General features: G+C 38.1%; 1 protein-coding gene across 5 annotated transcripts in view; it reads right to left on the minus strand.

The window, feature by feature from the left end:
- LAMA2 (laminin subunit alpha 2) overlaps positions 1-12,406 on the minus strand; it is a 531,319-nt gene that overhangs the window by 174,193 nt on the left and 344,720 nt on the right. For all 5 annotated transcript variants that reach the window (XM_046676887.1, XM_046676886.1, XM_046676884.1 and 2 more), the window contains 6 exons: positions 10,557-10,693; positions 3,947-4,183; positions 2,579-2,722; positions 1,449-1,628; positions 1,153-1,341; positions 938-1,071 (listed from right to left, as the gene is read on the minus strand). In XM_046676887.1, coding sequence (XP_046532843.1) covers positions 938-1,071; positions 1,153-1,341; positions 1,449-1,628; positions 2,579-2,722; positions 3,947-4,183; positions 10,557-10,693 — 1,021 coding nt within the window. The remainder of the gene's footprint in view (positions 1-937; positions 1,072-1,152; positions 1,342-1,448; positions 1,629-2,578; positions 2,723-3,946; positions 4,184-10,556; positions 10,694-12,406) is intronic.

The raw sequence follows: 12,406 nt of genomic DNA on the forward strand, positions 1-12,406 counted from the left end.
CCATGCGTGCTCAGGATTTTGAATTCGCTTGACTTCTCCATTGTTTATTTTCTGTTTATTCTGTCATTTTTGATGTATATCTTCCTACTAATTTCTTTCCCCCATGCTCTGTAAAAATGCTTGCTTCTCTCTCAAATTAAACATCCTTTGAACTTTAACACTATCTCATTCCTCCCTTTTAGAGTTATGTTCACGGAAAACAATAGTTTATACTCATAATATTAGGTTCATTGTGTCTCATTCATTCCTCAAAACTTTGAGACCCTTTCTGCCCAGGACTCCACTGAAATTGGTATTGTGAATGTCACCAGAGTGGTCTTAAGTGTCAGTCTCAGAAAACTTTCCTTTAATTGTCCTTTTTGGGTCATATGAAAACACTGAATACTCCCTTGAAGTATTCACATCCTTTGGCTTCCATGATGCCACATTCAATCTTGCTGTTATTCTGTGTCCTTTTCTTTTCAACATGAATCCCAATCCTTTCACATCATAATGCATTGGAAAAATGACAATACAGTATGGCACACAGGGGTGAACAGATAGGAATGCTCATGGTTGGAAGAAACCTGACCCTGCCTAATTCCCCCGAGGGTTGAGGGACGTCACTTTTTCAGCAATCTTGCAACCTATTTATAACACACCAGTTAATCATCTCCGACCTACAGGACATCTTCTCCTGAATTTCTGACTGGCATTTTAAACTCAGCATGTCTAAAGTGAATTCAATACTTTTTCCCCTTGAGCTTGCTTCCCATCTTATTTTCCTTTTTGGGGAATGGGAGTAACTTCTACCAGGTGATCTGGAAGCCATCCTTGTCTTCTGTCACCACACTCTGAGACCAACCCCTTTTAATTCTTTCCTTTGTAATGTCTTCCTGATCTTCCCTATAGACTCTAGAACAAGAACTTCACTTGGATATTTTCCATTATAGTTTACCTGCTTTGTCGCATGATATTTCCATAAGTAGCCTTGATAAGAATATAATGGATATCATACAGAACATCCAAGAAGTCTTCACGGGTCACAGTTCTACTGATTCGGGGATCGTCACCATAATATTTCCATTCTTTCTGTTAAGAAGAACAAACCACTTTGACAAAACTGAGCACGAAACCATAGGCATCCTTGCACCAAAAACTTAATAACCTTACCTCTGTCATTTCAATTTCATGCCTCGTCAATTGGCCAATCAGAGGAGCAGCCATATGCCTGATGATGATTCTAGCATGAGCAGGAGTCCCGCCTCGAATGATAACTTGAGGATTGTATGTAGAGAAACCTGTCTCTTCCCGAGCCTCAAAATAGATTGCATACTTGAGTTTGCCACCATAGGCCATTAGCTGACAAAATCAAATGAGAAATGAGAAGTTAGATAAGTCTGCAAATGGCAGCATTCCAAAAACATATTTTACTTCATTCTTAGTGACTTCAAAGTTCTTGTCCTTACCTTCTTTCCTTCAAATTGTTCTGGAAGTTTCCAATAGAAAGGTTCCAGATGGAGATCTTGTCTCACTAGATCCATGTCTGCAACAATCTCCGGGTGTTGAAAAGCAATGCCTTTGGTCGTTGTGTGCTGCAGTGCCTCATCCACCAGGGGCAGAATGGTCTGCTCAGGCTTCAGAGTCACCTGTGTGGAATCAAAACACAGCAGGGGGCTGAGTCCTGGTCTTGTGGGCACTCTTTAAACTGGAGTGGTGGACTGCATGTCTATCTCAGTGCCATCCCCATTGTGATGAGTGTTCTCACAAGAAATAGAACTTGTGCATAGTGAGCAAGGACGGCACGTCTGGTTTGTTTGCATCGTGAAAGCCACAACATCTTTGAAAACTTGAGTCTTTCACACTAATAAAAAGTAGAATTTAAAAGTAAGAAGAGTTAGAGGCCAGCCTAGGGGTGTAGTGGTTAAGTTCCCACACTCTGCTTTGGAGGCCAAGGGTTCACAGGTTGGGATCCCAGGCATGGACCTACACACTGCTCATCAAGCCATGCTATGGCGGTGTCCTGCATACAAAATAGAGGAAGACTGGCACAGATGTTAGCTCAAAGACAATCTTCCTCAAACAAAAAGAGGAAGATTGGCAACAGATGTTAGCTCAGGGCCAATCTTCCTTACCAAAAAAAAAAAAAGAAGAAGAAGAAGAAGAAGAAGAGTTAAGGAAAATGAAAGTAAAAATGAACATGCTTCTACCCTAAAAGTCTACGATTCTCCAAGGCTGGCTGGAATAGACGTGCAACAAGTTCTGGTTCATCATTGCTTCACTAGCATGTGTCAGCATTTGTGCTCTGGTGCCCTCACTCTTCAGAAGGCAGCGTCTTGCCATCCCAAAGCATGCCTCCCTTTTTCGCTCGGCATCTATTTCTTTATCAACAATAAATGAACTGCTTTCAAGGAAGGCGAAAGAAGGCATTTACTCCACCTGTCTATTGGCATGTGGCCTGTTTACCGTTTCTGAACGTGCACAGGGGAAAAGGTTCCCTAAATGTTTTCCCTTTCCCTCCCAGCTCTCAGTGCCTGGCTAAAAGCGCCAGCAGGATCTGACATTAGACCATTACACAGCCCAGCAGCTCCTCACTCACCCACGTGCGGATCAGGCCTTTTGCTTCGGAGCACTGAGTAGTAGCGCGGAAGCAGTAGCAGCTGCTGCAGCCAAGTGGGTTCTTGGCATCGAGTCCGAATTTGCCAGGCTGGCACCTGTCACAGCGGACACCTTCGACATTCACCTGAGAAAGATGAGCGTCCTCAGAGTTCATAACGGGGAAGTTATGGGAGAAATAAACTTGAGAAAGAATAGCAAGAGCACATTTTAAAAAAAATTAAAAAAGGAAAGAATGCTGAGTATTAGACTCACATCTCATATGGCATACATAGTTAATCTCACTGTTAGGATTTCATGGGTCTGAAAAGTGCTTCATTTATACATGAGTACATGACTAAGCATGGTATATATTGTTTTCTAAATCTAAGCAGCACATTGCCTACAATTCTGCTGTGAGCGATGTGAAAGCATCATGAGAATTTAAAAACAAAGGAAAATATTGATTCCTAGACGGTGGCATGAGGCAAAGTTGTAAAACACAGGCAGTGTATTAAAACGTAGATGTACATAATTATAATCATATAACGTATATACACACAGATGACCTGCATTAGAGATAACGCATTACCGTAATTATAGTATGTAATAGTGCAACATTGTATCTTGTGTTTTGCCCTTAATGGCAGAAGCTGCCATTTTCTTAAATTCTCGAGCCTGTTTTAGCCATCACTCCCTGGATTTCATCTTCCTGTCTCCTCTGTCTCTCTTTGTGTAGATTTTTTCTTGACTGCATTTATCCTGGGATTGATTTTTCAGAAATGTCTAAGAGGGAAAAAAAAATCCCTCATCTTTTTTAATTGGCTGTTTTTCTACATCATTTAACAATAGTAACGAGGGCCAAAATTTGCACATAGTCACTGTTTATAATGTCAGTGTTTATACATGACGAGATTTTACTAAACTTCCACAGCAGTAAATATATTTTCCAGTGTACAGTGATTGCGGATTAATTTGAAGAGAAATAGTTTCTTATCAGTCTTATTGTTTAGCTGTGATTTTCTCTGATGATGCTTAAGAAAACTGCCTTTTTTTCCCTCCCAGATTATTCTTGTTTAAGCAAAGTGAATATTTAAAGAAAAATTTAACTTTACCATTGAAAACATGGCACCTCTACCAACTAGAAAAAAAAGTTAGGTTTTGGTTGATGAGAAGTTCTTAAAAAGTGGTGCTATGTGTATGCCAGTGAACACGCATCAGTAAAAACACCGTCTGGCAATGAGTTTTTGTTGATCCGTCTGTTTGTTTAGCGTAACGAAGCAGGAGTAATTTATGGTGAATGAAGTTAAGACTGAGCAGTGGAAACAGAATCCAGTGAGGCTTTTCCTTCCTGTATTTCGGCAGCACCTACCTTACAAGTGCACTGCCCAGTCTGATCGACGCAGGAGCATCTTCTGGTCTCTGAGTCACAGGTCGAGCCATCAGTCCCAGGCAGGAAGCAGGCACAGGCTGTACAGTGAGGGAAGTTCCAGTGACCTCGATTGCACTCTGTACATCTTGTGCCAGAGAATTTTGGACGACACTTGCATTGGCCCGTGTTTATATTGCACTGGAAATCCAAGGATCCCACCGTACTGCAGTTACAAGCCTAAAGAGGAGAGAAAAACAGGAACCAGTGAGATAGGAAATCTCTTAAAATTTTAATTCTAATGTTTCTATGCTGCCATTAAACACAGATTAATCATGTGTCTATTATATCCTTCATCCTCTTCTCGTTTAGTCACTTGGGAAACATCCGTGAACGTAACATTAAAATTGCTTCCCGTATTTGCTAAAACACATGTGTCCAGAAACCATAATGCTTTGGAATAAGAAAAAAAATGTGTTTTCTCTCTTTTTTTTTTTTTTTCTGGTGAGGAAGATGGTTGCAGAGCTAACCTCCATGCCAGTCTTCCTCTGTTTTGTATGTGGGATGCCTTCGCAGCACGGCTGATGAGTGGAGTAGGTCCATGCTGGGATGTGAACCCACGAACCAGGGCCACCCAAGCTGAGTGCGTAGAATTTTAACCACTCCACAGAGGGGCCAACCCCTTTCTCTGTCTTTTTGTGGCAAGGAGGAGTTAGGTATGGGTTTTCTTCCAACACTTTCTGTTTCAAAGATTGAACTTAGACAAAGTCATTTTACCTTATAGTCTCCTTTTTACAGCAGTTATGTAGAGGCATCCGTCAGGGTCTAACAGAGGGAGACAAGTAAATATACAAATACAAGGCAATGGGATAAGCACCATGTGATCTGGGAAGAGCAGAATGCTCTGAGAACATGGACGGATCAAGAAACCAGATGTGGGGAAGCTAGAGAAGACTTAGACAAGTGACATTGAGGATGCTGTTTTTTGGCATTTTAGTTTTACAGACGAGCCTGATTTGAGGTGCTTTGCTGGTCACCTTTTTCTTCTTCCTAGACAGACATACGTAGGATTTTCTCATTTATGTAATTCAAAATTTTGCTAGACATTTTTAGAGTTTAAGTCTTTTAAAATTAATTTACTGGAACATGGTGAGTTCCTTCAGTTTGAGAACAAAATTTTCTATTTTTTTAAAGATTGGCACCTGAGCTAACACCTGTTGCCAATCTTCATTTTTTTCTTTTTTTTTTCTTTCTGCTTTTTCTCCCCAAACCCCCCCAGTACATAGTTGTATATATTTTAGTTGTGGCTCCTCCTAGTTGTGGCATGTGGGATGCCGCCTCAGCATGCCCTGATGAGCGGTGCCATGTCCGTGTCCAGGATCCGAACCAGAGAAACCCTGGGCCGCCGTAGCGGAGCATCGAACTTAACCACTCAGCCACAGGGCCGGCCTCCAATAATTTTTTGATTCAATGTTATTTCTTCAAATTTGTTTTTTATTTTTATTTCTGTTCTAATTGATCAGTTTTCTTCTTCAGGATCACCTATAATTTGTAAAGTATATCATTTTTGCCTTTCTGCTAAATCTATAATATCCTAATGACTTCTGTAGTTATTTTCCTATTTGCCTCTCAAATTTGTTCTGCATTTCAAAGCGCCAATTTTACACAGTGAAGATTCTAGTGTATGTTTGTACCACCAATGCTTATTTTAATTACACTATTGCATTTTCAGCTTCTTTTCAATAATTTCTTTACTTCATCTCACTCATCTTTAATTTCTGCTCGTCCCCGTGTTTCTTCATCTTGTATTCTTTTAAGGCTTTCTGCTCTTAATTTACAGAGCTCATATCTCCTGGCAGTTGAATGAAAACGCCAAGTGGACTTCTCAAATGTCATTTAGGATTTTGGAATAAATCCTTTTCAGAGAGCAGCTGTGCCAATGATCACTCTACTGTCTCTGAGCTCTAAGTTCACTCTCCTTGCCCTGCTTTGTGATACTGTAGTTAGACCCCTAGACATTTCCCTGCAGCCAGGTAGCCAAACGTTAGGCTTAGTCAGCAGAGGGCCCTAGAGGCGGGAAGGCCAAAGTGGTGGGAAGACACGTCTGTCCTGGGTTCTTACCTTTATTACTATTGTCATTATCATTATTTTACTATTTAGCACGAGAGCCCAGGGGCCCAGAAAGAATTCTATCTGTGCCCTCAGACCACACTGTTCCCTAGGCATCTTTCTGAGTAGCTGTGGTCTGCACACACACTCTGACCACGACAGGCTGCTTCTAAGCAGCTTCAGCATGCTCACATTCTCCAACAATGGTGGGCAGCTTCTATGGCCCAGCACTTGACCCCAAACTCTGGCAAGATTTTTTTTGGTGATTGTTTTTGTTTTACCATGAGCAGTCTGTGTGTTCCTGTGGTAGTCACATTTTCCTCAAAGATGTCAGAACCTCAGCCTTGCTGGGGGGCGGGGGAGAGGGGAATGTCCCGTCCCAGTCCTTAGCTCCTTTACTGTTCACCCTCCCTCAGCCGAGAAGTAGTAGCTGTTGTTTTGTACCAGCTACTTCAGGACCCCTTATATCTCTCTTTTATAGTAACTAACCACTTTCCACCAGTTAACTATTCTTTATTGTCTACTTTCCCTGTTTAAATAACCAGTGTGGTTTCCGTCTCCCAAGTAGTCCTGACTTGGTACCCTGGTGAGTACCATCTCTCTGTGTTTGAGTTTACCACCACACGATGTTTGCATTTTGTCTGTGACCTCTTTTTGATGCTGTGCCGTTATCCTTCCCAGATCTACAGCTCTATAACGGACTTATGTGCACAGCAATTTGCCAAATTCACAGATCCAAGTCTAGTTAGATCTTCCATTATACTTCTCACACTTTCATTGCTCGGCTGAATTCTTATATCCATCCCTACTGGAGGTATTCCTGCGTCTGCTCCCGCCAGCTGTTGTGTACTTATGGGACTACTCTTTCTCGAATGTAATGTACAATCACCAGTTTCTCTTCTGTCATCTCTTTCCTCTTTAAATATTTGGTGAAATATCTTCCCAAATTCTGATATTAAAATAATCACCAGGTCTTATTTTTGGTGTCTTTATGATTAAGTCTTTTTCTATTCATTGCCATCCAGTAAAAAGGGCTGCATGGGGGATGCTACTAAAAGTGCTTTTAAACCCAAAGACCTAACATGTTATTATTTAGTATATTACAAATATGGACATGGTTTCCAAGGCATAGAAAAACCCACTGTCATAATCCCGAAAAACACGTCTTTATGGAATATCAGATGTAGAATATTTAAAATAAGGATGATTGACTTACTCGCTTAAATAATTTTTCCTTGACTCACTTAAACAAAATGGGCCATCATCAGAAATAGAAAATTCTGATATGTTATGAAAACTAGAATCATGTAATGAATTTTTAAATGTTTTATGAGACTTTTAACTAAAATATGAAATGTCTGCTACCCAATTTACTGTGTAAAACCAAAGCACTAATTCTCAAGGACTGGTTGACAGTACAAATAGACATTGAGACCTTTCCAAATCAGGAAGTTTATTCAGGAAGTTATAGTGGAGAATAAATAAGACCATTAACCATATGTTTAGATAGCAGTATAGCTAACATCAGACAAATTATAATTAGATATAATGTTTGTTAAGCAATAGAGGATTTATGCACTATTCCCCTGCTAGTGAAAGATGGCAGGCTTTGTATTCTACTTCAATAAAAGCTCAAATGGTGTGTGTTTACACCTCAGCACAGGGAAATTATCCATGACACAAAGAAAGAGCCTATAAATTTCACATCACTTTTCATTTAGATTACAGTCATTCAAGTGTTTCAAATAGTAAAAAAGATGTTCATAAATATTTGTGGGGACCCTATCCATTTTTGCAATTGTTCATAATGATGAAGCATCTAGCTATTTAGAAATTTAGATTTTTAACAGTGATTCAAAGTAATCAAAAAATTTCAATCAACTGCAATCAATATAATGTTTATTCAATGATCAGTAAACATAATGGTATCAAACATATAACTTTTAGAAACTTGGTTTATATTCCATCTTAATTTATATCCTGAATATTAGAGATTAGCTTCAATTTCAGGTGTTTCAATAGAGTTTGGCCACATCATAGAATTTTACAGATAGAATGGATCGCTCATAAGTTTCCTTATGGCTTATTCATGAGTCCAAGGGATGCGGCAGAAGGTTGGATTCAAAGTTGAAAATGCAAAACGTCAGCCAAAGAAACTTATAGCATTGCTCATACTCATCAAAAAACTTTTGAACTTTAGATAAATTTTTGTTTTGTTTCCCAAAATGTAGCTCTATGGGATTCTCAAATTTAATAGTGCTCTTGGCAATAGAAAAATGAGTGCGCTGTCTAGTTTTTATTTTTTTAATTACGTGTCTAGTTGAAATCAGATACCTGAACTTCCATGAACAATCACCATACTCTTGTTTTCCTTCAGATCAGTGTATTTTAGACCAGTGTATTCAGGTGTTTTATCATATATGTAAAGATGGTTAGACTCCACATGAGTGCTAACTCAGGGGAAAAAATCATTTTCATCTCTCCAGGGTACTACCGGGGAGGCAAACAGGTCACATTTGGTCTTCATATTCCAAAATTCCTCAACTCAGTGTGACCAATTGGCATGACTCCCACTAACATCAAAATGCCTTTATGTATTGCCCTTAAATTTAATGGGCACACTTCAGCCCTAACCCTACTGACCTCTGTATTGTATTAGGTACTAAAGATCAGTCCTTCTTTTTAAACAGTCTCTTCTTAGTTTTTATAGCACTTACATGTTTCATCTCCCCTTTTCTAAGCTCTTAAACTACAGGACCAAAAAAAAAAAAACCACAAAAAAGATGAAAACCAAGAAACAACTGTTTTCAGACATTGGATAACAGGAAGCACAGAACTGTGTTTTCTGAGAGGAGGAAAATGAATGAGGGAGAACACAAAGGCAGTTTCTAGGCTGCAACACAGAGATGGGAACCCAGTGGAAGCCCAGCACTACAGCTGAGTTGAGAAACAGAGTAGAGTTTGGAGTAGCTGAGGCAGTTAGAATGTATGGGCAAAAAATTTGTATGGACACTTCACCCAAAAAGACATATGAATGACAAGTAAATGAAAAAAATTATTCCCAATATCATTAGGCACTAAAGAAATGCAAAGATATGAACACACACCCAATTGAATGCTTAAAATTAAAAAGACTTAGAACCCCAAGTGTTGGCAAGGGTATGGAGCATTCTTGTGAAGAGAAACAAAAACGTATGTCTACTCTTGTGCTTTGGATTTATACACTAACGTTCATAGCAAAATTATTCATAATAGCCCCAAACTGGAAATTATCCAAGTGCCCATCAAATGGCAAATAAGTAAACCAGCCATAGTATATCATACAAAGGAAAATTATTAAACAATTAAAAAGAACAAACTACAGATAAATGCAACAGTATGGATGAATTACAAAAGAATTATACTACGTAAAGGAAGCCAGACCAAATATAATCCCCACAAAAAACAAACAAAAGAACCCAAACACCAATATAGAGTGTGACTTTATTCATGTGAATTTGTAGAAGTGGTAAAACTATAGTGACAGAAGGCAAGACAGTAGCTTCCTGGTGCCGAGTGGAGGGTGAGGAGAAGGAGTCTGCAAAGGGGCACAAGGGATGGGAGGAGGACTGTAGTCATTGGTCAGAACTCATCACTTTCAATGCGGGAATTGTATTTTATTTAGTTAACACCTCACAACAAGCTGACAAAAACTTGAACTCATAACCTTCCCATCCTGAACTTGCTTCTCCTCCTATAATCCCGCCAGCATCATCTACTCTGTTGCAAAGCAAAACCTGGGAGTCATCCTTAAGCTTTCTCTTTCTTACCGCCTAAATCTCTGAGTTGAACATGATATATCAGCCCAGAAGATATATCAGCCTAAGCGTTCTATAAAGTCGCCTGCCCCCGACACCTTTGCGGAGGCTCATTAACTGGGTCCAAGCTTCTGTCATCTCTAAACAATATTTCTGTGCCTGCCTTATAAGTTACTTTCCATCCAGATGCCGGATAGATTTCTCTAAATGTGGGTCTGATCTTACTACACTATGGTCCACCCATGGAAAAATATGAGGAGCTTTCCAGACTAAATGTTGTTAATAAGACTCTTCAGAATCCTCTCAACAACTTCCTGGAAACTGATAATTTAAGGGCAATTCCTATAGTTTTTGGCAAATTCCTTTAATTAGTTCCTAATTTCCTTGTACTTTGCAGAAATAGTTCACTGTGTCTAAGTATGATATTATAGCTGTTTCTGGTTTTATTATAAAATTTCTTGTTTTTTTTTTCTTTTTCCTTTTTTTGGTAGGTATCATGGATGAAGCTGCATAAATGTGTACTTACTTCATCCTCTTTCCCACAAGTAAAATGTAAGCTATGGATCAATATCTGCAATCACTCCATAGTGATAGTTCCAGATTGTTGTGTAATATAATATTGGATTTTGAAATGCCCAACTACAGAGGTCTATCAAAATAAAAATCTTTAAAAAACATTATTAGATAAAATAAAGTGACTTACTCACCTTACAACCAGTGGTGATGCTATGGCCCCAGGTGTTAGGTGCACATTTAGAACATTTCTCTCCAATGGTGTTGGGAGGACAAATGCATTGACCTGTCTTTGGGTCACAGTTATTACCAAGATGGGAACAGTCACAAGCTTCACAGGTGAAAGGGAAAAAAAGAAAAAGTAAAAATTTGACATAAAATGTTAAGTTTTGTGCTGTGATCTGTGTTGTTTTATTTTCCGTACTATGGTTAAGGGGCCTTGAAAATGAAAACATACCTCATTCATCTTTTATACCAAAGTACAGTGTATTTCACAGAGGATTTGCTCAATAAATATATGTTATATTTCATTTAATAACTTCAAAAGGTAAAGTATTTTTAGCTTTTCAACTGTTTTGGGAAAGACAGAACTGATGTATCAGTTGCCATGTTAACTGTATTACCTTATATCTAGATACTATAAGGTTAAAATTTTATTTCTACATTTAAGCTCATAACTGACTTTTCTAGGATGTACAGATTAATATTTCCTTCCTGTCGATGACTATGATTTGCAATAAAACGAAGAAGCTTAATATGCTTCTTAAATTCCATATATCATGTATATAGTTATAAATGGCATACATCAAGATATTTCAGTTTTGCAAATATTTAAAAATAGTTGAATTATAGAACTGTATATATAAAAATATATTTTTGAGTTTTATTTACCACCTGCCTTATTTCTTTTCAATAGATTTTTTTCATTTTCTTAGCTATGATGCCATATATGAAGAGTGCAAACATCCCTATCCATGGCACTTTCTCAAAGGATGCAAAAATAAGATTTGGGAAGATCTTCAGAACATTGAAGACAAGGAATGTACGCCACTTATTAGCTACAGTTGACCCAGCTACTGAAGATGTTTTAGTGTGGAATTTCATACCAAAGAAGGGAAAGCAAGAGAAGAAACACTAAAGAATTAGATTCAAACAGAAGACTAATGTTATAAGAAGCCTTTTAATTGGTTACAAGGTGATTAATCTTTTTAATGGAATACATTTAGGATATTTGATTAATTTCACTTTTTTAAGGGATCACAGTTATCACTGCTCCCAGCATTCCATACCAGCTGTGAAAAATGCTCAGCACAATACTTGACATAAACACTAAATAAACGTTAGCTGTTGTTTTTATTATTTTTATTGCTAATTTTAAGCCAAAAGATTTATTTTATATGTGCCATTCATTAAGAAGAAAAGTAATTTACAGTATGCTTAAATTTATGGGCTAAAAAACATCTTGGGACAGTTGAAATCATTACGTGCAAACAGAAATTCTCTAAGTCGTTCTTCAGTGGACTCATAACACTGAAGAGAAAGAAGCCTTGAGTAATTAGCTCGTTTTCCCCCACCAAAATGGAATGTTTACCGCAGTTGATGATACTAATAAAGAAATAATGATACTAATAATAATGATAAACACTTACAGAGCACTTAGGTGCCAGGCATTACTATAAATATTTTATAGCCATTAACTAATTGTTACAAAAACCCAGTGAAGTAGATACTATTATTTTCTTGATTTAATATATATATTTTACAGAGTAACAGTGAGACCACTTCACTCATTCGGAGTCACTTAACGAGTCACTGGTGGGACCACTAAACAAATTCAAGCTCTTTGGTGACAGTGTTGTTCTCAAACATAAAGCTATCCTGCCTATTTTGTGCTTGTTTTTCTGTTCTGTTTCTCTGGGTTTTAATGGTACTAAGTCTGCATTTCTAAAATATCATCACCATTTCATAATTTTAAATAGTGTTCCTGTTCTCCTTTATAATTTCTGTTAATGGATATATTTGAATGTATAGTGTCTTTCATTAA

The sequence above is a fragment of the Equus quagga genome, chromosome 11 (assembly GCF_021613505.1).
Source record: "Equus quagga isolate Etosha38 chromosome 11, UCLA_HA_Equagga_1.0, whole genome shotgun sequence".
NCBI lineage: Eukaryota > Metazoa > Chordata > Mammalia > Perissodactyla > Equidae > Equus > Equus quagga.